This window comes from Ochotona princeps, chromosome 10, assembly GCF_030435755.1.
Source record: "Ochotona princeps isolate mOchPri1 chromosome 10, mOchPri1.hap1, whole genome shotgun sequence".
NCBI classification, from domain to species: Eukaryota; Metazoa; Chordata; class Mammalia; order Lagomorpha; family Ochotonidae; genus Ochotona; species Ochotona princeps.
The window spans coordinates 16,314,316-16,340,518 of record NC_080841.1 but is presented as its reverse complement, the minus strand read 5'-3'; the positions used below and the strand labels follow the sequence as shown (position 1 = coordinate 16,340,518).

Sequence of the window (26,203 nt, the reverse complement as noted above, 5' to 3'; positions counted from 1 at the left end):
CAGCGAGTGGCCAGTGGGGGAGGGGGTCCTCCAGCGGGGGTCCTCTCCCGAACCCCCTTCAGCTGGAGCTGGCGGGGCCGAGCCTCGCTGCGCCCCTCGGGGTCGGGTCCCGCCCTCCACACCCCCGGAAGTGACGCGCGGCGGGGACGGCGGCCTCGGGGAGGGGCCCGGGCGCCCCCAGTGGGCTCGAGAACGGCGGCGGCGGCGGCGGTGGCCGCGGCGCGACAGGCGAGGCCGGACGAGGGCGAGGGACGGCCCGAGCGCGCGCCCTGCGGTTAGCGGCCCAACGGCCTGCGCCGCTGCCGCCGCCACCACCGCAACCGCCGCCGCTGCTGCTGCCGCGTGCGGGGGCGGGCAGGGCGGAGCCGCGGGCGGCCGTGCGGCGGCGGGAGATGCGGGCGGCTGTGGGCACCCGGCGGGCTCGGCTCGGCCGCTGCTGCCGCCGCCTGCCCCGGCTCCGGCGCGAGGCTCGCAGCGGCTGCCGCGCAGCCCTCGGGTTCCCGGCGTGAGGAGGAGGCGGCGGCGGCGGGAGGAGAGAAGCACCGAGTTGGAGGCGGTGACCGACCCGGACCCAGCGCGCGGCCTCGGTGAGCGGCGCGCCCCGTCGGGGTCTGGCGGCGCCCGGGGCCGTGGGGAGCTCGCGGCGCAACCGGAGAGGAGCGGGGGGCGCAGCGGACACCCTGGGGACCGCCCACGCCCCGCCGCGCGCAGGTGGACACCGAGCGCCCCGCCCGCCGCGCCCCTTATTTGATCTTTTGGGGGTAAAGGGTGGCAGCGGCGTGTGTGGGTAGGAAGGTAACCAGGCAGACCGTGTGTGTGTATGTGTGAGTGTATGCGCGCGCGCGTGGGTGGGGAGGAAGGGAGCCAGGCAGACTTTGTTTAGGGACAGGAAGTTGGAAAATGAAAGTGCGGCCGTTCCGCGCCTACCAAGGCCGCCGCCCCGCGGACTTTGATCTCCTCTGGGGCACACGGTCGCTGGTGTTTTCTTCCTGTCCTCGGGCCGTGCTGTTCATCCGGTGTCGAGTTTCATTTCTTTTTTCTGCTGCTCTCCGGGGCCGGTCTCCCCCCTCTCCACTGCACTCCCCGCCCTCCCTCATTTTCCACTCGTGGTGGAGCTGCTGCCGCGAGGCTGGTGCCTGCTGGCGTTCCTGGGAAGACATCTGAGGGCTGCAAACATCTTTGGGGTGGTAGGGGGATGGAGTTGGGGTGGAACAGCCTTTGCGCTCCGCAGGAAGAAAAAGGCATGGTTGACTGAGGTTGTTCGGACTGGCACAGTTGGCGTTTGTGGAGTTGGGAGCCTGTGAGTAGGGGGCCTGGGGCTGGCTTCTCACCCCTCTGATGGCCGTTAGGACTGGCCACGGTGTTTTGATTAGGGTGCAGTGCCCCCCCCATCTCTTTTCTTTGGTTTTAGGGAGATGTTCAGACTACCTGAGTCGCTTAAGTTCCTGGGGAGACCCTGCCAGTTACTTTGTGATGGAGCGAGCGTAGCTTTGTACTGCTTAGCTGCCCTGGGTCCACTGAGCGCTGATGACTTTGAACTCCGATCTAGGGCTTGCTGTACTGTATACTTTGGTTTTGTTTTATTCAAGCGTCTCACGGAAGAATTTGGAAACTTACTTGTTTTTTGGGACTTAGCTACTGTCTGAAAAAATAGCTGGGTTGTGGGTCTCCACAGCAACTGGTCTGTGTGTATTATAAACATGTTTAGGGGGAAAGAGTTCGCTTAATCACGTCTTCCTTGCCCCAGTAAGTTATTTTAGTGTGGCCCAGGGACTGAATCTGCTCTTTGAAGGGCAGAGATGGGATCGTTATAACTTCGAATTTAACTCCTCAAAAGACAAATTCCTTTATTTGAATCTGCTGTTTTCATGCCTTGTTATGTTTAAGAAAAAAAAAACATTTAAAATGGTAATTGTGGAACTGTAAGAAGGAAGAATAAAATATTTGCCCTCTAACAAGTAACAGGAATTGAAAATCTTCATATTAGAAAAGTCATTTCACCTTTGTAATGTTTTTACTCTTTTCTGAAAAATTTTCCCCCCTCAGTCCTCTTTTTATGGTTGGGGAAATCATGAAAGTTGATAGTTAACATCACACTTTTAGGAACTGAAATTAAATACATCACTTACAGACCCCAAAGATCATTTGTTTTTCAGTACAAAGAATAACCTGTTATCAAAATTGAATTAATCAGATATTCCTTTAAAGAACCCACAGAAGATGTCCTTTATATGTGTTTCTCAAAAAAAAAAAATAAATAAAAAATGCCAGTGCTTCCATCCAAAGCCACAGCCCCGTCTTTCTTCTACTGTCAACAACCAAGCTGCACACAGGAGGCTCCCACATTAGTGACAGCGGTAGGCAGTACCCTAAAGGACCCGTCTGTCAGAGCTGGTGGCCCACCGGTGAGCCAAGGGGAGGGTGGAGGGCAAGCCTGGCTCTCCCTGGGGACACCGTTGCTTTGCTCAGGGTAATCCCTGCATTCTCACTGGAGAAATCTGAGTTCTGACTCTGCAGAGCTTCGCCATCCTCAACCTGGAGGGCTTCAGCTGTATCCTCGTGACAGGTGTGAGCACTTCAGAAACTGGGTTTTGAAAGCTTTCCAAACTTGGTGGAATCCCAAGCACCACGTTCGTAGTAAGCTAGAGGTTCTGGCTGTGTGCCTGGCTTCCGTCTCCCTTCTTCGTCATGTCTCACCCCCACATTCATACCCCTACCCTGAAAGCAATTCTGTGTGGGGAGGTCGTGTGTGGGCATGTGGACATTGACTTCTGGAGTTAAGCTAATGTTTACTGGGAAGCAGTGTAGCTTAGACTAGCAAGTAATTCAATTAAGTTGGGGAGCCAACATTGTGGCCTAACTGGTTACGCTACCATCTGCAATGCGGGCACACCATATGGGCACCAGTTAGAGTGGTGGGCTACTGTACTTCCAACCCAGCTTTCTGCTAATGCATCTGGGAAGGCAGCAGAAGATGGCATAAGTACTTGGGTCACTGCACCCACGTGGGAGACCTGGATAGGCCCTGTTTGTTGTGGCCATTAGGAAGTGAACAGCAGAGGGAAACTCTAAGTGGCTTTCAGGTAAGTTGCGTAAATACATAAAACTTCAAAAATGTTTTTGAAAGGTAGAGAAAGAATATGTATCTCCATTCTGCTGGGTCACTTTCCAGATGACCTCAACAGCCAGGGCTGGTCCAGGCTAAAGCTGAGACCTGGATTTCAGTCCAGGACTACCTGTGCGGCAAGGACCTCACTATTTGAGCCATCGTCTGCTGCCTCCCATGGTGCATGTTAACAGGAGGCTGGAATCAAGAGCATAGCTTGGATTTGAACCCAGGGACTCTGATGTATGGTGTAGGTATCTCAAGTGGCAGCTTTGCTGCTACACCCACACTGGCACTCTAAAAATAAGGTGGAAAGCTGTGTAGAGTACAGGTGTGTGATGAACTCAGAAAAGTGACAGCACATCCACAGTGTTGTCACCATACGTAATAGAGATTTAAAAACCTGCTGTTCGGTTCTAATCCCGGTGGCTCCACTTCCCATCCAGCTCCCTGCCTGTGGCCTGGGAAAGCAGTCGAGGACGGCCCAATGCATTGGGACCCTGCACCTGTGTGGGAGACCTGGAGGAAGTTCCTGGTTCCCAGCATCAGATCAGTGCAGCACTGGCCCGTTGCGGCTCACTTGGGGAGTGAATCATCGGACGAAGGATCCTCCTCTCTGTCTCTCCTCCCCTCTGTATATCTGACTTTGTAATAAAAATAAATCTTTAAAAATCTGCTGTTGGTGCCCAGCGCGGTGGCTTAGCGGCTAAAGCCCTCGCCCAAAATGTGCTGGGATCCCATATGGGCGCCAGTTTTAATCCTGACAGCTCCACTTCCCATCCAGCTCCCTGCTTGTGGCCTGGGAACGCAGTCTAGGACGGCCCAAAGCCTTGGGATCCTGCACCTATGTGGGAGACCTGGTGGAGATTCCTGGCTCCTGGCTTCAGGTCGATGCAACACTGTAGCACCAGCCGTTGCGGCTCACTTGGGGAGTGAATCATCGGATGGAAGATCTTCCTCTCTGTCTCTCCTTCTCTCTGACTTTCTAATAAGAATAAATAGGGGCCATGCTCAGGGAATACCTGTTCTCAGAGGTACTGGGGAGGCCAAGAGACAGTGCCAGGGCAGTGGGAGCACACAACCAAGAGAGAGCCCCTCCGTGTCATAGGGGCTTGTGAGGGGAGTGGTTACACTCAATACTGCCCCCTCTCAGGTGAGGTGAGTCACAGATGGGCAGGAGGGAACACCTAGGTGGTGGGGGAGTGACTTCCAAGCTCATGACCCTGAACTAAGCTGCCTACCTCACCACAGGTCCAAGTATTTGAGTCTGTGTTCCTTACGTAAAAGACCCAGATGAAGTGAGGAGCCCAGCCATTGCCAGCATATGGGGAGTGGATCAGTGCATGGAAGATTGCCTTCTCTCTTGCTCTCTGCCTTTCAAATACATAAATATTTTATCGTAGCTTTAATGAGACTGTAACTTTTCTAGCAGGTGTGGCTGTTTGGCATTAAGGAGATACTGTGTGGGTTATTGTCAGAGTGTGCAGTGCATCCCTCCTCTTGACACTGAGCTGGTGAAGTGAAAGCTTTTGTCCTACCCTTGAAAGAGGCTTGGATTCAAGGCCTGCATTTCCCTGTTTGGGGGACCCATCTCCCACTGTTTGTCATCTCACTTCCTAATGTTTGGTGTCAGTTCTGTGCAGGTGGCATCCCGGAAGTATCCTGGAGAGCATTTTGAGTCTCAGGAAAGTGTCCGGGACCTGAGTATTTCTGCTGCTGTCCCTTGTTGCTGCTCTTTGTGGAGCAGGTGTGGATGACCCTGAATGACCCCACACCTATGTGTTTTCTGTTGGAATTAGTCTTCCTGGCCTAGGTTTTCTGATATTGGTTGTATTAGGGTTTATTTTGAACATGTTTGTTTATGTTGAAAGATTGATAGATTGTTGTGAAAGAGTGACCAAGAGATGGAAGATAGAGAAAAAGAGACAGATCTTCTACTTGCTGCTTCATTTCCCAGAGGGCTACAGCAGCCATCGTGGGCCAGGCTGAAGTTGGGAACCAGGAGCTTCAGCTTGGTGTCCCACATGGGTGGCAGGGGCCCAAACATTTGGCCTGTCTGCTGCTGCTTTTGCCAGACCATTAGGAACAGCCAGGACATGAACCAGTGCCCGTATGAGATGCCGGCATTGCAGACAGCATTTGGAGAATGAACCAGCAGGTGGGAGCACTCTCTGTCTTTTCTCTCTGTGCCTGTCCAATAAATACATTTTTGAGAATATGTATTTTCAACATCATGAAAAGAAACTGTCCATCAGTTGTCATTCCTCATTCCTCCCCTCAGTTCTCAGCCAGTGGTCTCTTTCTGTGTTTGTATTTGCCTGTTCTGTATATTTCATATGAATGGAATCATGCTTTAGGTTTTGTTTTTGTGACTGGTTTTTCACTCAGGTAGTGTTAGCAAGGTCTGTCCATCCCTGTTGTGTCAGTACTTCATTCCTGTTTGTGACTCCATGCACCACATTTGATTTGTCCGCTCATTGGTTATTTCTTCTTTGTTATTAGTAATTCTGCTGTGAATATTGATGGTGGGGGCCATGCTGTAGCACAACGGGTTAAACTGATTCAGCACTGGTTCAAGTCCCAGCTTCTCCGCTTCTGATCCAGCTCCCTGCTAATGTGCCTGTGAAAGCAGCAGAGTATACTCCAGGTGCTTGGGCCCTGTAACTACGTGGAAGACCTGGAAGAAGCTCCTTCTTGGCTTTGGCCTGGCCCAGCCCTGACTTTTGGCAGCCATTTGGAGAGTGTACCAGTGGATGAAAGATTGTCTCCTCCCCTCCCCCAGTCTCTCTGTAATATTGACTTTAAATCAAATAAATAAATAAGCAAACAAATAAATCTTATGTAAAAAAAGGTTTATGTGAGTGCATGTTTTCATTTTTCTTGGGTGTATATCCAGGAGTGGAATTTTTATATCTGTCCATGTCCTTGACAACACTTGTTACTTGTCTGTCTGACTGCAGTCATCCTTGTGAGTTGAAGATGATTTCTTGAAGTGGTTTTGATTTTCATTTCCATAATCACTAATGATACTGAGCCTTTTTGAGTACTTAGTAATTATTTATTTTTCTTACTTAGAGAAATATTTTTAAATCCTTTGCCAATTTTTAATTTGTTGTTGTTGTAGGAGTTCTTTGGGGGCTGGTGGTGCTATGGTGAAGCAGGTAAAGCTGCTGCCCACAGCACTGCATCCCATCCAGTTGCTCCTCTCTCTATAAAGCTCCTTGCTGGTGTACCTGGGAAAGCAGCAGAGGATGGCCTGAGACCCTGGGCTCCTGTCCCACTCATGGAGACCCTGAAGAAGCTCCTAGTTTTGAACTGGCCTAGCTCCAGCCATTGCTGTCATTAGGGAGTGAACCAGTGGATGGAAAATTCTCTTTCTCTCCATAACTGTGCCTTTCAAATACGTAAATAAATTTTTTTGAAGTTCTTTCCTTATTTTGGATGGAAATTCCTTTTGAGATCCATGCTTTTAAAATGTTTTCTTCCATGTTGGGGATTGTGTTCTCACTGGATAGTATTGTTTGCAGCATAGCAGTTGTAAGTTGTCACGTAGTCTGACTGACCTGAGTGGGTAGTGTTTGAATGGCATTGGTCTGATTTGTTTTTGAACTCCTGTGGCCCAGTGAGATTGCATTCCTGGAGAAAGGAAGGAGTTGTTTGTGTGCCAGTGAAGGTGTTGAGTCACTGGCTTCCTAGGACAGGCTCATTGTTTGGCCAGGGTTTCTGCCTGGAAGGATTCTTGCTGCTGAAAGATGAGTTGAGGCTCTATGAGGAAAATACCTTTGTGATGTCATTTCCTTGCTGCTCCGCCTAAATCTGCCTGGCTGATTGGAGCCCAGGGGAATGTTGGCAGCTGGTGGAATTTGATTGTTGCAACAGGCCTCGAGGAATCCACAGAGCCAGGGATGCTGGTGAATGGTGCATGGCCAGCCCCCACGGCAGATAACCATCCGGTCCGCAATTGAAACACTCTGGGCCAAACAGGGAGATGATAAAACTTCAGATAATCAAGGATTTTTCTGCAGTTCGTATGTTGTTATTGCTCTGAAAGACAGAATTATAGAGAGAGAGGAGAGACAGAGAGTTGTTCTAGCCAGTAGTTCACTCCCCAAATGGCTGTAACCAACAGCCAGAGCTGGACTGGTTTGAAGCCAGAAATTGGGGGCCTCCTTTGGGTCTCCCATGTGGGTACAGGGCCCCAAGCACGTGGGCCATCCTTTGTTGCTTTCCCAGGCCGTTAGCGGGGAGCTGGGTTGGAAGTGGAACAGCTGGGACATGAACCAGCACCGATGTTGATGCCAATGCCAAAGACAGAGGCTAAACCTGCTATGCCACAGTGCTAGCCCCTCAAGTTTTGTCTTGATAATCAAAGGGGGAGTGTAGGCAAGAGGAATTCCTAAGGATAGAAGGCGGACAGAACTTGTCAAGAAATCAGGAACCATTTTCCTGGAATCTAGTGCTGCCAAATTGTGTATAAATTTATGGTAAAGGAAACTGAAAAGTACCAGTTAGGGTTGAAGTAGGTTACTTATCTGGGCAACTAGGAAGCAAACAGACATACATGCACACACAAACACACGACACTGTGTGACCCCCACGCCACACCACACCACACCACAGAAAAGCAGAGTTAGAGGAAAGCCACCACAGCCAGGCTGGGCCAAGCCAAAGCCAAGTGTTTTTGTGGGTCTCCCATGTGGGTGGCAGGGGACAAGGACTTGAACCATTTTTCTCTGCTTCTCCAGGCACGTTAGCTGGGAGCTGGACTGGAAGCAAAGCAAGTAGACGCCAACTGGTGTTTATAGTAGATGCTGGCATTGTAGGTGGCAACTCCACCTTTGACACCATAGTGCTGGCCTTGAAATGATGACTTTTTGAGAGAATTGGGTGCTGAAGGTTTTTTTATTTGTTTGTCTTTATTATTAAAGAATTATTTGAAAGAGTTACACAGAGAGTGAGGACAGATTTTACATGTGCTGGTTTACTCCCACTCAGATGGTGGCAGTGGTTGGAGCTGGGCCAGGCTGAAGCCAGGAGCTTCACCCAGTGCACTTCCCAGATGGCCCCACTGAAACCATCTTCCACTGCCTTTCCCAGGCCATTAGCAGGAATCTGTATCAGGAAGGTACCAGTTGGGACTTGAATTGGCACTTGTATGAGATGCCAGTGTCACAGATGCTAGCTTTACCTGCTACACCACTGTGCCAGCCCCTGAGTAATGGGATTTTATGATACAATAACAGCGTGGTGACTGGCAATTGCTAGACTGCTCCTATAACACATGGAAGTCATTTTGTCTTCCTTGTTGCCTGTGACTTTGCTTGAGCAGCATTTGCTTAAGCAGTGTGTAAGACTTGTTCAAGGACTGGATCCCCAGTTTCTGCCCTACAGTGAGGATGCCCTGGAGTAGTGCTGTGTGGGTGACCCGAGTGCGTGGACGGGGAGTGCTCACAGTGCCGGACACACAGTGTTGGCGTTAGTACTGTTGCTCACATCATCGAACGTGTGTTTGTGTTCCTGCAGCCCACTGCTATGGACAGTGCTGTCACCTTGTGGCAGTTCCTGCTCCAGCTCCTGCAGGATCCACAGAATAAGGATGTGATCTGCTGGACATCCAACGATGGGGAGTTCAAGCTTCTACAGGCGGAGGAGGTGGCTCGTCTCTGGGGGATCCGCAAGAACAAGCTGACCATGAATTACGACAAGCTCAGCCGGGCCCTCAGATACTACTATGTAAAGGTAATACATATCCTGATGGTGCTAAGATGCAGACAGACCTCAAGAAGTAACTCCTTCCTATTGAGGTGGTTTGTTTTTTTACTCCAGTTTATTTTAGAGCTTCAGCCATTGGGAGTTAGGATACAAGGCATCAGTGTTCCAGTTACAGCTCTACAAACTCTTACTCCGTTAGCTATTCTGAGTGTACGTATTTTATTCCTAATTGCAGTTGTGTTAGAAAGAAAAGAAATTTGGAAAATCTCAAGGATAAAATAAATGTGTGTGTGTTTTATAAGTTTCTTGAAGAGTTGTGCTGGAGGAGGCAGTTCGTCTCTGGTTTTGGCTGCTGGTTAGGACACATCCTAAGTTGGAGCTCTGGCTTTTGACTAGCTTCCTGCTGATGCTGATGCTCCCTGCCACTTAGGTGGGAGACCTGTTTTTTTTTGTTTGTTTGTTTTTGTTTTTGTTTTTGTTTTTTTAATTTGTATGTGTTTTATTTGAAAGAGAGAGGGAAGGAGAAAGAGATCTTCCGGGCCCAGCGCGGTGGCCTAGCAGCTAAAGTCCTCGCCTTGAAAGCCCTGGGATCCCATATGGGCGCCTGTTCTAATCCTGGCAGCTCCACTTCCCATCCAGCTCCCTGCCTGTGGCCTGGGAAAGCAGTCGAGGACGGCCCAAAGCTTTGGGACCCTGTACCCATGTGGGAGACGTGGAAGAGGTTCCTGGTTCCCGGCATCGGATTGGCGCAGCACCAGCCATTGTGGCTCACTTGGGGAGTGAATCATTGGATGGAAGATCTTCCTCTCTGTCTCTCCTCTCTGTATATCTGACTTTGTAATAAAAATAAAATAAATATTAAAAAAAAAAAGAGAGATCTTCCATCTGCTGATTGACTCCCCAAATCTCACAAGGGTGGGCCCTGGGATGGTCTGAAGCCAAGAGCCTCTTCTAGGTTTCCCATGTGGGTGTGGGAGCCATCTTCCAGTGCTTTGCCAGCACACTAGTAGGAAGATGGAGCAGAAATAGAGCAGCTGTGACTCAAACTGGCAGCTATGGGATGCTGACACTGAAGGCTATGCCATGGCACAGTCCCCTGGATTAATGTCTGGCTCCTGGCTTTAGCCTTAACCAGTCCCTGCTTTGCAACATTTGGCGCAGTGAGCTAGTGATTGGGAACATATTCTCTCTCTCTCTCTCTAGCTAATAAATAAAAACAAATTTTGAAAAGGAAATTGCTTTCCATCTTTGTGCATTCCATTTGGAAGGCAGAGGGATAGGGGATGAGAGAGACGGAGGTAGAGACAGAGATCTTCCGCCTGCTGCTCACCCCCCAGTCTCACAGATTCCCAACTAAGTCTGGGCTGGGAAGCAGCCAGAAACTCCATTCTGGTCTTGTGTGAGTGGCTTTAGCCGTCACCACTGCCTCCTTGAGTGTAGCAAAAAGCTAGAACTGGAAATAGAGCTGGGACTCAAACTAGGCAGGTTGGTGTGGGATAGTAATGTCCCAAGTGGCGATTTAACCACTACACTATATCCTTGCTCTTGTACAATTATTTGTATATCTTTATTAAAACTTTTAGTTCTAGCTTAATCAGGGACTATGAATCAGTACCTTAGTAGGGATGGGCCGTGTCTGGACTGTGGTCAGCATTAGGCCGGTGAAATCATTTGGTCCAGCCCTGCCAAGGACTCAAAAAACAGTAAATCTGTAGCAGGCTGATGTTTTCATTTATTTAAAAAAAAATTGCAGAAAAGGAACAAATTTTACATGTTTCATCCATAAAGCTTTGAAAGACATAATGATAGGGCCCGGCACAGTAACCTAGTGACTAAATCCATGCCTTGCCTGCTGCAGCATCGCATAGGCTGCTCCACTTGCCGTCCAGCTCCCTGCTTGTGGTCTGGAAAAGCAGTAGAGGATGGCCCAAAGCCATGGGACCCTGCACCCACGTGGGAGACCCAGGAGATGCTGCTGGAATCAGTTCAGCTCTGGCCGTTGCGGCCACTTGGGGAGTGAACCATCGGATGGAAGATCTTTGTCTCTGTCTCTCCTTCTCTCTCTAAATCTGACTTTCCAATAAAGTAGATCTTAAGTAAATTAAAAAAAAAAGCAAACCATCATGGTACTTGTACCATGTGCCCAGTGCTCATCTTTCCTCCTCCTCCTTCCTTATTTTTTATTTACCTAATAACATACTATCAAAGTACTTTTGTAATCACAAGCTTAACCCTTCATTAACTCAAGAATTCAACAGGAAGCAGGTTAATTTTTAAATTGGTCATTTCATATGGAGTTTGAATGATGGAATAAATATCTGATTGGCCCTCAGCATACAAAATTTTCATTACCAAGCCTTAAAGAATACATAGAATCAGTTTCTTAGTGAAGATTATACCATTTAACATGCTCCTGCCTCTTGGGCACTGAAGTAAAGTAAATGGCTGTAAATGACAGTCTTAAAATGGAAGACCGAAATCTTGATCTCTTTTACCTTTTAAATGGTTAATCTTACCAGCTTTCCAGTATGACAAGAAGTAGGAAGCAGTTAGATTTTTTTTTTAAAGATTTATTCATTTTATTACAGCCAGATATACACAGAGGAGGAGAGACAGCGAGGAAGATCTTCCGTCCGATGATTCACTCCCCAAGTGAGCCGCAACGGGCCGATGCGCGCCGATCCGAAGCCGGGAACCTGGAACCTCTTCCGGGTCTCCCACACGGGTGCAGTGTCCCAATGCATTGGGCCGTCCTCGACTGCTTTCCCAGGCCACAAGCAGGGAGCTGGATGGGAAGTGGAGCTGCCGGGATTAGAACCGGCGCCCATATGGGATCCCGGGGCTTTCAAGGCGAGGACTTTAGCCACTAGGTCATGCCGCCGGGCCCAGGAAGCAGTTAGATTTTAAAAAGAATTATTAAAAAGTTTATTTGGTAGGCAGGGACAGAGAGCTCTGTTTGCTTATTCACTCGTCACATGTCTGCAACAGCCAGGTCTTGGGTGGACTGCAGGCAGGATCCAGGCGTTCCATCCAGGTCTGCCATGTTCATGGCAGGAAGTGAAGTACTTGAGGCCTCTCTACCTCCCAGCTTGTGCATTAATGGGGTTGGGAGCAGAGGTGGGATTGGATCCCAGCTTTTGGATGTTGCATGTGGGTGTTACAAGCTGGGACGCAAGCAGTGTCAGCCCTAACAACTGGAATTTTTGAATGAAGTGGAAGACTTAGCAGATGTAATACTCGAATTTTTTTTTTCTTCTTGCTTAGGATGTGTGTGGCTTGTGTCTGGAACTGGATGATAGCTGTCCAGTGAGTTCCAGCTTATTACAGATACTTGACTGAGATAGTTAAGCCCTTCCAATCTTCCAATCTGCTTTTGCGTAACAGTGCAGCGGATTGTTAAGGAATTTCAATGTTCCTGCCCTGACTTCTCTGAATAGTAGGGAGCATGTTTGGTGTAGCTCAGTGAATTCAGATGATTCTGACACTGGGAGCTGTGTCCACCTGTCAGATAGGACACCTCGTGAAGGGAGCTTTGCCGTGAGCCATGGATGTGTATAAAGAAGTGTAAGAGTGCTTGTTTTATTCACCTACAGAACATCATCAAAAAAGTGAATGGTCAGAAGTTTGTATACAAGTTTGTCTCTTATCCAGAGATTTTGAAGATGGATCCAATGACAGTGGGCAGGATTGAGAGAGATTCTGAGATTTTGAACTTCAGTGACATCAACAGTGGTTCCAAGGACACGGAGAGTGGCGGGAAGGAGAAACCCCCTCTGCCTGCTGCCAAGGCGTCCAGTCGCAATGACTACATTCACTCTGGGCTGTATTCATCCTTCACTCTGAACTCTTTGAACTCCTGCACTAAGAGACTTTCCAAATCAATGAAGATTGAGAATCCAGCTGAGAAACTGGCTGAGAAGAAGTCTCCTCAGGAGCCAGCAGCATCTGTAATCAAATTTGTCACAACACCTTCCAAAAAGTCACCGGGTGAACTGGCTGCCACTGCCGTGCCAGCCGGCCCAGATATTTCTCCATCTTCAGAGGAAACCATGCAAACACTGGAGACGCTGGTTTCCCCCAAACTGCCGTTTCTGGAGGCTCCAAGCTCTGCGTGCAGCGTGCCGGCCACGTTCACCAGCACAGCACCTGGCCTGGCCCTTTCCCCTGCCGTGCAGGAGCCTCCCAGCAGCACCCCTTCACCCCCTCTGAGCTCCAACGAAGACCTCGACACAGATATTGACTCAGTTGCCTCTCAGCCTGTGGCACTTCCCGAAAACTTGTCGCTGGAGCCTAAAGACCAGGATTCAGCTCTGCCAGAAAAGGACAAAACCAGCAATTCATCAAGGTCCAAGAAACCCAAAGGGTTGGAACTGGCACCCACCCTGGTGATCACGGGCAGTGATCCGAGTCCCCTGGGAATACTAAGTCCCTCTCTGCCTACAGCGTCTCTCACACCGGCTCTCTTCTCACAGGTAATTCTCTCTCATTGTTTGTATTTCTTCACCTTTATAGACCTTTATTTGGGTTAAAATTCAGGATGTGTACCTTCAGGTTTACTATCTGTCACTTAGATTTGTCTTGGAAAGGTATATGACCCTGTGAAAGTGACACAGTTCCTCACCTCAACTGGGACTGCCCAAGTAAGAGTTGGAGCGTGGTTGTAAGACTTTTGAATAAAGTTTTTCTACCTTTTTCTAAAGAAAATGATCTGTTCCCTCCTGCCCCTTACAGTCTCAGAAGGCTTGTTGGTGTGTCAAGTCAGATAGTAGTAGGTGCTAAGGTGCTGGTGGATCGTGACTGGTGTGATGTTGAGGGGCAGCCTGTGCAGTCAGAGCAGTCTCTCTCTCCATTAACCTGCTGGCAACGGCTCAGAAATCCCTTGCGGACCATCTGCTCACTAGGCCAAGGCTACTGCCCGGCCTCCTGGATCTGGGTTCTGGCTAGGTGTTCTGTTTGGGAGATACTATATAAAAGTTGGCTGAAAAGGTAGTTATTTTGATCTTTATGTTCTTTGGTTGTAAACATAATTTCTGAGTTTTTTGGTGGTTTTATTTATTTGTTTATTTGTGTTTATTTCTTTTTTTGCTTTAATTGTGACAAAATTTCAGGCTTGGAGATACATGGAGGGGAGAGTAGAGCAGGATTTGGAATCAGGCTGTTTGTGCTGTTAAAGGATAAGGCATACTCATGCCAGGTCATTGAGTGGAGTTTTTTTTCATGTGTTGCAGACCCCCATCCTCCTGACCCCGAGCCCGCTGCTGTCCAGTATCCACTTCTGGAGCACCCTCAGCCCCGTTGCTCCCCTGAGTCCAGCCAGGTTGCAAGGTGCTAACACACTTTTTCAGGTAAGTGGCACGGATATTGTCTCTTGTCAGTGGAGCATGTTAAATGAAGAAAGACAAAAAGGTAGTCTCCCACTATTGCTTCATCATTATAAACTTTCAGTTTAGTTAATATTCTTGAGAAATTTTGCCAGCACACTCTTGAGGTAAATATTAGCAGATGGTTGCCTTTCATTCACTGTTAACAGCATTTATATCAGAGCAAGAATTAATACTGTGGAACATGTTGCACTTATGTATATATATTTGTCATTTAAAACACTGTAAAGCCTCTTAAAAAAAATAGGTGGAGCCTTTGGCATGCAGTGGGGTGCTGCTTGGGTTGCTGGGTCAGAGTCTGGATTTGACTGCCTTCTGCTCCCTGTTCCACCTGCTTGTTGACGCACACCCTAGGAAGCATCAGGCTCCAGTCATCCTTCCTTGCTGAGCATGTGGGAGAGACCCAGACTCGAGAAGTAAACTAGCAGGTGGGAGTGGATCTCTCAAAAAATTACATGGCATTCAGAATGTTTTTGCACAAAAGTAGATCTTTTTTGTAAGAAGACTTACTTAGGAAGTTCTTAATTTTTATTTGAAAAGCAGAGACAAAGCTATCTTCTGTTCACCAGTTTACTTTCTAAACACCCACAGTAACTAGGACTGGGTCAGACACATTAGGAACCTGGAGTTCAATCCAGGCCTTCCACATGGGTGTGAGGAACCCAAGTACTGTTACCTTGCAGGGTATGCATTAGCAGAGAGCTGGATTGAAAGAGGAATGGCCAGGAGTTGAACCAGGCTCTCCAATATGGGACATAGGCACCTCAAGTGCCTATACAACTGCTGTTTCAATCTCCTGCTCCCAAAATAATTTCCCATAAGCGTTTTGCCTTGCCTGCTTATACAGGCGTGCGCGCGCACACACATACACACACACACACGAAGAGAATCTCTGCAATAGGCTTCTGCCTCTTATTTGGGATTGAGAACAATAAAGTCTCACTAATGGTATATCAAATATTCCTATTTACTCTTTATTCAGGACTTATGTTTGAGAACATTTTAAGTATATATGTTTTCAAATGAGTATCATGTTGTCTTGCTATTCCTAATGAATTTAGTCATTATTTTGTTCCTAAAAAATAGACTTTGTAACTTGTAGATTTTCTTGTGGTTGAATCATTCACTTAGTACAGGTGACTCTGTGAGACATTTTCTTAAATTTTATAATTTAACTTTTCTGTTTTATGTGTGTGTGTGTGTTGTTTGGTTACAAAATTCATTCTGTTACTGAAGAGAAAGAGTACTGAGAATTGCCCATATTTCATTTTTGGATTTCTTACTGCCTCTTGTCTGCAGGTGATAGGGCTTAGCAGGATCTGAGACCTTAAGCTTCAACCTCAACTCGCCATGTAGGTTTGGTCAGGATAAGTGGTTGGGGATGCGTTTTCTAGGGCAGGCACACTGTAGCTCTTTTTGTCTTTTTAGGGCTTTATAATCTGCTTTATTGCTGGCTACACCAGGTGGTGCACATTGCTGCTTAGTTTTTAATAGCCTTTATTTGAGCTTCAAAGTAAACCTGTGTACTTGTGGGCCCGAGGGGGAGCTGTCACCTGCTTTTTGTTGCTACTACTTGGAGGGCGTTCATATTTAATGGAAAAGACAAATGGTTCGTGCTCTGACATGCTGTTCTTCCCTCAAGCAGTTACTGTGTTTGCCATGTGGGTGCTGCACCATGTGGTCAGGCTCTGCTTCAGGGAGGACTAAGGACACGAGAGGGAAGGTGGAGATGAATGATGAAGGCACTAACGTATTTTCTTTTTTCAGTTTCCTTCTGTACTGAATACTCATGGGCCATTCACTCTCCCTGGCCTGGATGGACCCTCCACGCCTGGCCCGTTTTCCCCAGACCTACAGAAGACATAGTCTATGCACTCAAGGAATGAGAACCATAAAGCAAAGAAACCGAGGGACACTCGGCAGGATTGCCTTTGAAGTGAGCAGCTGGTGTTCGGCAGTGCTGACGAGAGACCGTTCCCCATGGGACACTTTGTAGGATTCCCTTTGCCTAGAACTCAAGAGGACTATGTATAAAAATGCCTTAATTGGAGCTCAGACTCCACCTCCCCCTTCCATTTTTATTTTCTTTTTAAATATTGTGAGCTTTGTGCTAAAGTAACCTTTAGTGGAGTTTAGCAGCTATGCTTTACAGGAACGATCAAGAACAAAGTTACTCATTCCTGGCTCTTGGGACCTCTGGACAGGAAAAAATTACACTTAGAGTCTGTTATTTAAAGAAATAGCAGTTAGATGAAATGGGCTGCATCTTTAAGACTAAGCGGGCTCTGGTGAATGACTGCAGATGAGCTGCTCATGCGCAGTGGAAGCAAGAGCCATCCTGAGTCCTCCATTCAAGGCACACCAAGAATCTCCTCCCACTGTGCCATGCGCCATGAGCAGCTGACACCTGGGGAAGGCAACTGGTTTACATTGACTTAGGGTGGGTCTCCCAGCTGCAGACTATAGCCTGGGCCTGTCAGCAGTGCAGGGAGCTAGTGTATTTCAGTATCAAAAGATTTCTAAACCTGGGGTTTTAAGACAGTTTTTGGAAGATCCAGTGAGAACATGGGACCCCATACATAGCCCAGAAGGGTTCCCTGTTCTCTGAGAATGATCTGATGATGCCCGCATGGCATGCACCCTAGGAAATGAGGCTTTTTTGAAAGAGGAACTTGGGTGTTCAAGTGTTGAGAATGACAGATCCAGTTGCCTTATTTGAAGCAGCATGTGGAGCTTTTCTTGGTTAGAAATACCCAGAGTGAAGGAATCTCACCTTTCTGCTGACGTGCTGTCTTTTCCTGTGGCATATTTGTCATCTTTCCTTTGAAATGTAAGGTTGCTAAAGGCTGTAGCCATTTTAAAGAGGTGGTAGTAGGGGGGTAAAGCTGGCTTATTTCTTGTGAACCCTGTTTTGTTAATAATTGGAGAAGAGTGTGGCCTTGGAGTTGGCTTGTGATGCAGGGCGGGTGTAGCCCTCTCTGCACCACCACAGTTGTAGACTCGTCCCAACTAGAAGTTTGCCAGATGCACACAGCTTTGTTGAGCCTCACTCTGAACTGATAGCAATATTTCAGTGTTGTCTTTTGAAAATTTTGCTTGGAAATCAAACCCTGTCACCACCATGACCTGTCCATCAAATTAGTCTTTTTAGTCCCACCCTTGAATCACACAAACCAAACAGAATGAATAAGTCAGTTCTTAAGGGCTTAAAATGACACTGGTACAAACCAGCATCTTGCACGGTGTTCACTTCAAGTTCATTGTTGCGCCATGTAGACACGCTGCTGGGGATGTCTCCAGGTTTGGTCACTAGTAGAGGAGGGAAGTACTCAGTGAGCTGCCGTGACTGCTCATGCGTGGTCATCAGCCCGAAGTTCTGTTCTTGAAATGTGCAATAGTAATGTTGAGAGGCAGTCAGGACTGGTGGAGAGCAGACGCTCCAAACTTTCTCCCTGTACTGAATGAATTAGTTAGCTTGCTTGCCTGCTTGGAATTAGAGCTCTCACAGCACTTTGGAAAAAAACATTTTTTTAGATTAGCATTTTGTATTTTGGATAGGTAAATATTGATAGGTAGGTGTAACTAGATGTTTTAAATTTGAATACAAAAAAGTGTTTATCTTTTTGAATTAAAGGAGAAAAGCCATTGGTTTGTTTTCACAGATGATGTCTTTGCTGATTAGCTGTCTCAGCACAGAGGTGCCTTGAAGCAGGGCACCATTAGCACTCAGGCTAAGCAGTCTCCTGGAAACCAGATTTAGGGAGTCCTTTCGGTAAACCCGCAGCTGATGCCCAAGAGGCATGAGGCCTTAGGAGTTGATGAAGATTGCTTTTTTTGAGATGAGTGTGTGTGTGTGTGTGTGCGTGCGTGCGCGTGCCCTTTTAAAGTTTACAGCCTTCACTTGGGTGTCTGAGGCAGACAGTTCTATTTGCAGACTACCTCCTTCCTGGAAAGTCTCAGCTCCGTAGTCTTCTGAGTACCCAGAGCATTCTCAGCACCTGAGCTTGAGCTGTCTTCCCTGGAGAGATGTGTGTTTGCTGGTAGTCACCACTGGGAGGAGCGCCATTGGGCACCAGTGGCTCAGGTTAAAGAGGAGTGGGTTGCCAGGGATTTTCCAGCATTTTCTGAGATGCCCTGGCTTTCCCTGGCCACTCAGCAGCAGCTAGAAGATGGTTGGCACCCAGGAGACCTGGAAAAGCCTTGGGTTGATGGCAGTTGCTGGGCGCCTGTGTCAGGAAACCACTGCGGTTGTATCATTGGCAGGTGGATCTTCATGGTATTTCTAAAGTCATCTTTGTCTTGTTCCTGTGCTGGTTTTTGACTTCAGCAATCCTTGTTTAAAATGGTTTGTCCCAGCACTTCTGTTGTGTCAGGTGTTGTGTGTTTAAATTGAAGACTCTGGCCCTCAAGGTCAACCAGAGTCTTAAGATTAAAATGTAAGTTTCTCTCACATTTCAAAATGTATTGAAATACTAAGCGTAATTTGTTTTTTCAAATGTCAATGGGAAAGGTTAGCACTTGAGCCCACATGGAGTACTGGATTTTTTTTTTTAAACTGGAAAAATTCTGTGAAGGTTTACATACTATGTTAGAAATCCAGAAAGGCAGGACCGGGTGCTCCGTGTCAGAGGCTTGGCATTCTGGTGCCAGTATCGCCTGCCCCACTCAGGCAGCACACGCTGTGTTATCCTGATCCTAGAGTTCCTAGGATGTTGATGGTAAAGTTCTAGAAGGTCACTCTGGGTTTCTAGTGAACAGAGCACAGTCTGAGACACCCAGTGACGCTGAGGGAAGCGAGCAGTCTCCAGTCTTCTTCAGCACACACTTGGGTCAGTAAAGTTTCCAAACTTCACGTTTTGTAAATAAATGAAGGGTGGCATAAAAGTAAATATTTGCAGTTTGTTATTAATATGAGAACTTCCAAAAAAAATTCACAGGAAATGGAGTTAAAAGATAAGTTGAAGGGTGGGCACTGTGGAGCAGTGGGCCAGGCTGCCACTAGAGACACCTGCGTCCATATCAGATGGCCTGGGATTAAGCCCCACATCAACTTCCAAGCTTCCTGCTGTCATGTCCGGGAAGCAGCAAATAACCCAAGTACTAGAGTTCCTGCCACCCACATGGGAAACGCGGATGGAGTTTCCTGGCTCCTGGCTTCAGGCTGACCCAGCCCTGGCTATTACAGGCATTTGGATGGTGAACTAGCAGATGGAAGTGCTCTTTCTCCCCTCTCTCTCCTTTCTCTCTTTCTCATTTTGAAATCTGGCTCTCAAATATATTTTTTTTATTTAAAAAAATTTATTTCAGTGCATATTGAGTTTCTCTGCCTCCTCCGCTGTCTTCCTGCAGCAGTCCTGTGAGGTGCGTGTTCCTGGGCGAGCTGTGCAGCAGCTGCATGTCTTTGATGTTGCTGCTGCAGGGGGAGCATCTGGGGAGAAAGTGATTGTTTTGGTTTGGGGGTGCCCATGTCTTCATTTTTTCCCCTGTGGTGGGGGTGAGGGCATGGATGAGGGCGAGGGCACGTTGGTGCCAGATGTCAGCTTAGGATCTCCCATTGCACACTTCAGGCACCTGGGAAGGGAGCCAGCTGTGGGGAGTTTATTCTTGTGTGTCTGCTCTTTCATTCGCTTCGGCTGCAGCTCTGTCCATCGCAGGAGCTGCCCCAACACCCTAACACCACCAAGCTGCCACCGCCCACATCCTTAAGTATTGTTTAGAGATAAGTTTGTTTTGGTGCAGCTGTTTTTTGCTTGGTCAGTATTTTCCATGACCTTTTGGCTATGACTCATAACTTTCGCCTTGTATTTTACCACTAACTTCAAGGCAAATTTCAGGTAGCTTTATTGTTCAGGTAGTTCCCGTTTGTTCATTTTTTAAGTTTTTCACCAGTAACTCTTCAGCTTCAGAAGGAATACTTTTCTTGCTAGCTCTGCTCTGTTTATCACTTCATTTTTTTGGTGTCCATTCTGTGTATTCACAGACGTGTGCTGAGTTCGCATTCTTAGGTGCACAAACAAGTGTGGAGGGGCCTGCGGGTCTCTGTGCACAACCACAGGCTGTTCATGACCCAGCGTGCCAGCCAAGGGTGTGATGGTATTTCCAAAACAGACTGAGTAGGTAATTATTCAATCCATCATAGAGAAGATAGCTGGGATTGACTGTCAGCGGCATGTCCTCTGACCTGAGAAGGAGTCCCATGGAAAGTTGTGGTTTTTTTGGTTTTGTTTTGTTTTGTTTCGTTTTGCTAATTTTTCTTCCTGGTTTAGAGTCAACAGGTAAGTATTGTGCTACCATTTTTACGCCAGCATCGCCTGGGTCATGGGCCCCTGTTATGCTCTCTCATATCTTCAGAACTCTGTTTCCTGAGCTTGGAGCTTCCATTTCAGCATCTGGAATCCTTGCGGGCAGTGACGTGCTGAACAAGACAGAAAAGGCGCTTGATCTCATTGCTTGGCCTTGATGGAGCCTGTTTCCGGGGAAGTCGTGTTTTGACCTGTTGCTTGTGGTAGATGTGCTCCGTTTGAAGCTGTTGGCTTCTGGAAGCTATTTCTCTGATAGATGGATTGGCTGCCATGATTGGTTTCTAGGGTGCTGCCAGGCTGGCTTCTTTGCCATTATGAAAAGATCCAGTGGGGTTTGTCTGAGGGGGAGAGTATGGCTCTAAGTTTCTGGCAGACACCAGGAAATCCAGGTCTTTATTAACTTAGTTTTAAGTGAAACCTATGACATGGAAATCCACGTGGGAGACAATCACACCTGTGAGAGCTCATAATGCTCTCCTTTTGAATACAATACACATCAGGAAGTCGCAAGAGGCTTGAAATTTTGCTTTGAAATATTTCAATGGAGCCGAGACTGTTTCTTTCCAAGTATTCTGAGTTCATACATGTGTACATGAGCACTGATGTGTGGACTGTGTGTATAAATCTGTTTTTCAAAGGGAACATGTATTATCCTATGGACCAGGAAGGATCCCAGTCTATTTTATACTGAAACCAAGAAAAATGTGGCTGCACCTTGCAGTTGCCATTTTTTTTTAGAGATTAATGCCTTGTACATTTCATTTTTAAAAAATAGTAGAATCATAGGCCTGAAAGACTAACTGCTTGCTAACAGAGGAACCATGCTTATATGTGACGTACTCCAAATCATCTTAACCTGTTCTCTTACATTCACATATAATTGAGCAAGGAAGGATGTTTTCTTAAAATTTGTATATTTGCATTCACTTTTATGTAAAATATCCATTAGGCCATTGTTGTGAATCTCTCAGGAGGATTGTGTGAGAAGTGGGATTTCTGAAATGCAGAGACCTGACAGCGACTTGATGGGAGCCTGGGGGCTTTCTGGCACTGTGGCCTGATCTCATCAGTCACGGGGGCTGAACCATCTCCTCTGCTGTGCCTGTTTCTGTCTCATAAAGGCCCGTTGCGGCTCCATCCCTTCTGAGGCTGTGAGCCACACTCACACATGCCTCCTGTGGCTAGCCCCGCGTTCTCACCAGGGGAATCGCTCCAATCTGTCTGCTTAGATCCAGGGGTGAAAATGCTATGTATACTGGTATTAAATCACTTGGCACTTTCTTGGGCACCATTATCAGCACTGTTTTTTTAATAACTGGAAGCACTTAAGGATTATTTTGTTTGTTTAATTTCAGTGTAAGGATCTTGAGGGTCAGGGAAGTCGGGTTTATTTCTCATCCAGATTATCTGAAACTGGAGAGTGTTTGCAGACAAGATAAACAGATTACCTACTGAGCCATTCGCCTAGGCTCTGTAAGGTGTGCTCTTATGTCTAGGATGTTGTAAAATAATTGACAAGCTTTAACTATTGTGTTTTGTAGAAGTGTATGGTTTTTGTAATGATTTGCAGTTGATAGACAACACTTAATTTTGTAAAGTGTCCAACTTTAATTTTTTTGTTGTTGCTGTTTAATTACTGTTGTTTTGGCGACTTCTTAAGACGTTTCAGTGTTTTGCTTTGGGGTAGTGTTCGCAGTGCGTGGCCCTTGGTGGGTGTGGCTTGCCATCAGTGTTTGTGTTAAGGTAGCATATTTCATGACTGCCCCACTCAGTATTAGTGACATTAGCTGGCGCGTGTGTGTATGGGTAAGGACAGGAACGAATACAAACCTTTGATTTCTTGAAGTCTCTTGGCTTGGCTTGGCCCTGGGGTCTTTGCTAATCACAAGCACCCCTGTCTTCACTTTCAGATCGTGGTAGTTTTGTTTATTTTTGTGGGTAGGGAAGATTCAAGATGAAACTCAGCCATTTTGCTCGTGGTTAACTTGGGTTTGAGGTGAACAAAACTGATTAATATTAGTTTCTTAGGATTATGTCCTTTATTCACCAGTTGAAAAATGAACTTTTAAAGAAAAGGTGTCCACCTTTGCATTTTGAAAAATTTCCCATTAGCTCTGCTGGACAAGCTGTACAGAAGGCTGTCCTGAGAGAGGCGCTGTAGCAGCAGCGGTGGGTGGGTGCAGGGACGCTGGCCATGTGTGGACTCGGGGGTGGGGTGCCAAAGGATCAGCCCATGCATCCCTGGGGACTGCTGCAGTGCAGCTCAGATGGGGCGCCGGGTTCGGGAGCCATGGCAGTACCAACTTGTTCGGGTGCTCTCCCAGTACCCACCAGCCCTTTTCTTTGTTGTGTATTTCCCCACTTGCTGGCTTCCCTGACTTCTGTGTGACTGTCCACGTCCATGCTTTGCACCGTGCCTTCCACCCAAAGGAACTAGTAATTTAAAGTGTCCCTAGCAAATGCCGTTCATTTCAGTTGTTTTTAGGGAACCCTTCAAAGAAAACCACATTTTCTTGGTCCTAGACATGCCTCTGAGTGGTAATCGTGTGTTGATACAGCTGGAGAGAGACGGCCTGTCTCCTCCCCAGCAGCTTGGCTCACCTGTTGACACACAAAGGGAAGTTGTGGCAAGGTCGGTTAGGATGATTGTTGCCGTTTTGAATTCTGTTTGTGGCAAAGAAACCTGACAGGGTTGCAACCGGTGCAAAGAAGGATGCCCTAGCACTGGGAGGGTTTTCCTCTGTCCTCCTCTGCCGGTGAAGCGGGGGGGGGGGGGGAGCGCATTTGGCAGATCACTTAGTGTCCCCTCGGTTGCCCACCCCATCTCCGAGGGCCTAGGTTCAAGCCCCGGCTCTGCTTGCTGTGTCAACTGCCTGTCGAGACAGCCTGGGAGGCAGCAGCTGATGGCTCAAGTATTTGAGTCGCTGCCCCCAACGTGGGAGACCTGCCTGGAGTTTCCAGCTGCAGACTTCAGCCTGGTCCCACCAGGCTGTTGGAGGCACTGAGAAAGGGAACCAGGGAATAGAAGATCTCACTTGCTCTCTCTGTTTTTTAAATAAAGATACATTAAAATTTAAAAAATGAATTTTTAAAAAGAAAATAGTGCAGTGGATGCTGAATGCATTTCCAGAGACAAGGGCTGCTCCAGAAAGCAGGCCGGTGGCAGGCTGCCCACCCGCTCCCCAGTGGTATGCAGATGTTTTGTTAAATTCTATAATGGTGAAATGCATCTTTTAAGAAAGATGATATTTTAAGAAAAAAACTTTTATGGAAGAACTTACAGGAATTTGCTTTGTATAATGCAGCCTAGCTTTAAGAAAGCACTGTATCAAGTTTACTATAAAGTCCAAAATTATACAGATATGTTAATAAATGTGCAGCTAGATATGGACAATTGTATTTTTTTAAATAAATGTTTTTAACAAAATGATTATTGACTTGATCGTTCATTTCCTTCTCTGATCTGTTTGAAGTAGCCTTGGGGTCATGTTTTCATCCGGGGTAAGCAAACAGTAAATTCTCCCACTGGGAGTTGGTTATTAAAACCTGCACTCATAATCTGGGAGTGGGAGGGAAATAGTGGGCTCCTCCCTCTTGGGTTGCCACCCCACATGGGAGGGCACAAAAACTAGGACGGGGCTGGGGTGGCTAGACAGACACCCAACAACTTCTGTGAAGGCTGGATAGTTGAGCTGGTTAGATGGAACAAGGTTTTAATACCCATTGACTTGTATGAGAGCAGAAGGGAATGTGGGACAGACTGGACTAGTCTGCCACACATACTGGCAAACCAGGGTAGGGGGCAGGCCTGGTTGGCCTTATTGTGGGTTGCTCCAGCTAGGCTGCAGCTCCCCCTGGTTTATGTGAGGGCCGAGTATGCGCTGAGCAGAACCAGGCTGGATTGCAAACACCCATTGGTTCCAGAGGAAGATAGGGATGGAAACAGAACCAACCCAGCAACTGAAACCACCAGCTGATCAGGGCGATGGACTGTGCTAGGCCCGTTCTTGCTAGTACATACAAGAATCTGGTCTGGGAACACCTCAGACAAAGTTTCTTTGGGGATCCCCCCAATCGAGCTTTTGGACTCAGAACGCTAACCATCAAATGACAGAGGACAGAACAAGTCAACCAACCACCTCAGCTATATGTTGGCAATGAAAAAACTGGGCAAACGGAGACGCTATGATGGACAAGGTCGATCAGTGGAATCTCCAACAACCACATTGTGCTTGGAGTGGTGAGAGTGGCAACAATTCAGAACTGTTGAATTATCAGAACCACTTGGGCAAGACCCTCGGAGCATGCCCCACATCTGGGACCTGGGGTGGGTGGGAGTCTGGGTGGGGCTTCTGCCTTAAAATCTCCTTTTACATCAGCTATATTAAGGAAACAATATGGAACTAATTGTCTTACCCATCTTCCTGTAGTGCTTGAACCTTTTTACCCTAATTATGTCAAGATTGTAAAAAAATAAAGTAAAAAAAAAGATTGCAATTCTTACACATGTATATGAATATAAATATATACATGTATGTTTAAAAAAGCCTGCACTGAGCTATTCGCTGTGTTTCATACATTAACATATTTGAAGATGACACTGTCATGAGTGGCAAAGAGAACTTGCAAAATAGTTGTCAACGTAAAAGGTTCGGAGAAACGACTGCCTGAAAAGACTATTCACCAGGTGAAATCTTTTATTTAAAAAAATTAACATTTTAAAAGGGTTTAAAATAAAATTAGCTGCTTATATTGAAAGCCCTTGAAAAGGAGCAGTTTTGCTTATTTCTCTTCCAGGCACTGTTTGTACAGTTTTTGAGAGAACAAACTGGAGGCTTCTATTCCTTAACAAAACGAAGCCTTTTTGAAACTGGGCTGATACAACATCCACAGGAAGTGGCATTAGGAGGTGGCATAAGCCCGTCAGAGACAGCTGTTTCTGAAACAGCAGGATGGAGTGGCACGTCCCTGACCCTGGGGTAGTGTGAGTCCTGGACAGGACAGCCTGGGGAGCTGGAAACAGGCGGCTGCCCCGCCCCGTGTCAGGCCCTTGCAGGTGTGCTGGCCAGCCGGCGCTGCCCCATGGCTGGTGCCCAGGCCTCTGGCTGTCCATAAGCAGCAGCCGTGGAACCCTGTCTCTGGTGACGCGGGGACACTTAGTTCTGAGCTTATAGAGCAGGACCTTCCCCATGGAGAACACATTTATCAAGTTTAAAATACTTTTATTTTAGGAAAGATAGGCTTCAATCTGTTATTGGCTTCTATAGTAACAAATTAATCACAATCAACTTAGATGTAACCATTGAGTCTTCTTTCTAGATCTATATAAAAAAGGTTATTTTCCTTTGCCCAGATCACATGTGTCCACGTAGGATTGCATTTTGACATCGGCTGGCCTCTTAAGTATTTACAATTAAAACTATACCCTGACCACCAGCTTTCCTAAGACATTGGATCTGTTGAACTTATAATAAATATGTACCAAGCATATGAGCAGTTCCTGAAACTGCTTAGAAGGAAATTCTAAAAATAGAAATTGCCAGCATTTACTAAGCAATCTCTATGTCAGGCTTAGAGTAAGCGCTTTATACAAATTCACTTAATTCTTTCAAAATGCCTTTGAGGTAGGGTAGGTACTTTTAGAAATGCCACTTTACTGGTGAAAAGTGAGGTTGGAAGAGCCTCAGATGTGCTCCCAGGGC

General features: G+C 47.1%; 1 protein-coding gene across 3 annotated transcripts; it reads left to right on the top strand.

The window, feature by feature from the left end:
* The first annotated feature begins 264 nt into the window (after positions 1–264).
* ELK4 (ETS transcription factor ELK4) lies at positions 265–17,859 on the top strand. Of its 3 annotated transcripts, none has more exons than XM_058669092.1 (5): positions 265–587; positions 8,630–8,845; positions 12,412–13,290; positions 14,047–14,163; positions 15,967–17,859. In XM_058669092.1, the coding sequence occupies exons 2-5, from the start codon at positions 8,639–8,641 to the stop codon at positions 16,063–16,065; spliced, it is 1,302 nt and encodes a 433-aa protein (XP_058525075.1). In that variant the 5' UTR covers positions 265–587; positions 8,630–8,638; the 3' UTR covers positions 16,066–17,859. The 3 variants fall into 3 exon arrangements, with proteins under 3 accessions (XP_058525075.1, XP_058525073.1, XP_058525074.1); XM_058669090.1 differs by lacking the exon at positions 265–587 and adding an exon at positions 6,627–7,059; XM_058669091.1 differs by lacking the exon at positions 265–587 and adding an exon at positions 7,003–7,024.
* The last annotated feature ends 8,344 nt before the right edge of the window (positions 17,860–26,203 follow it).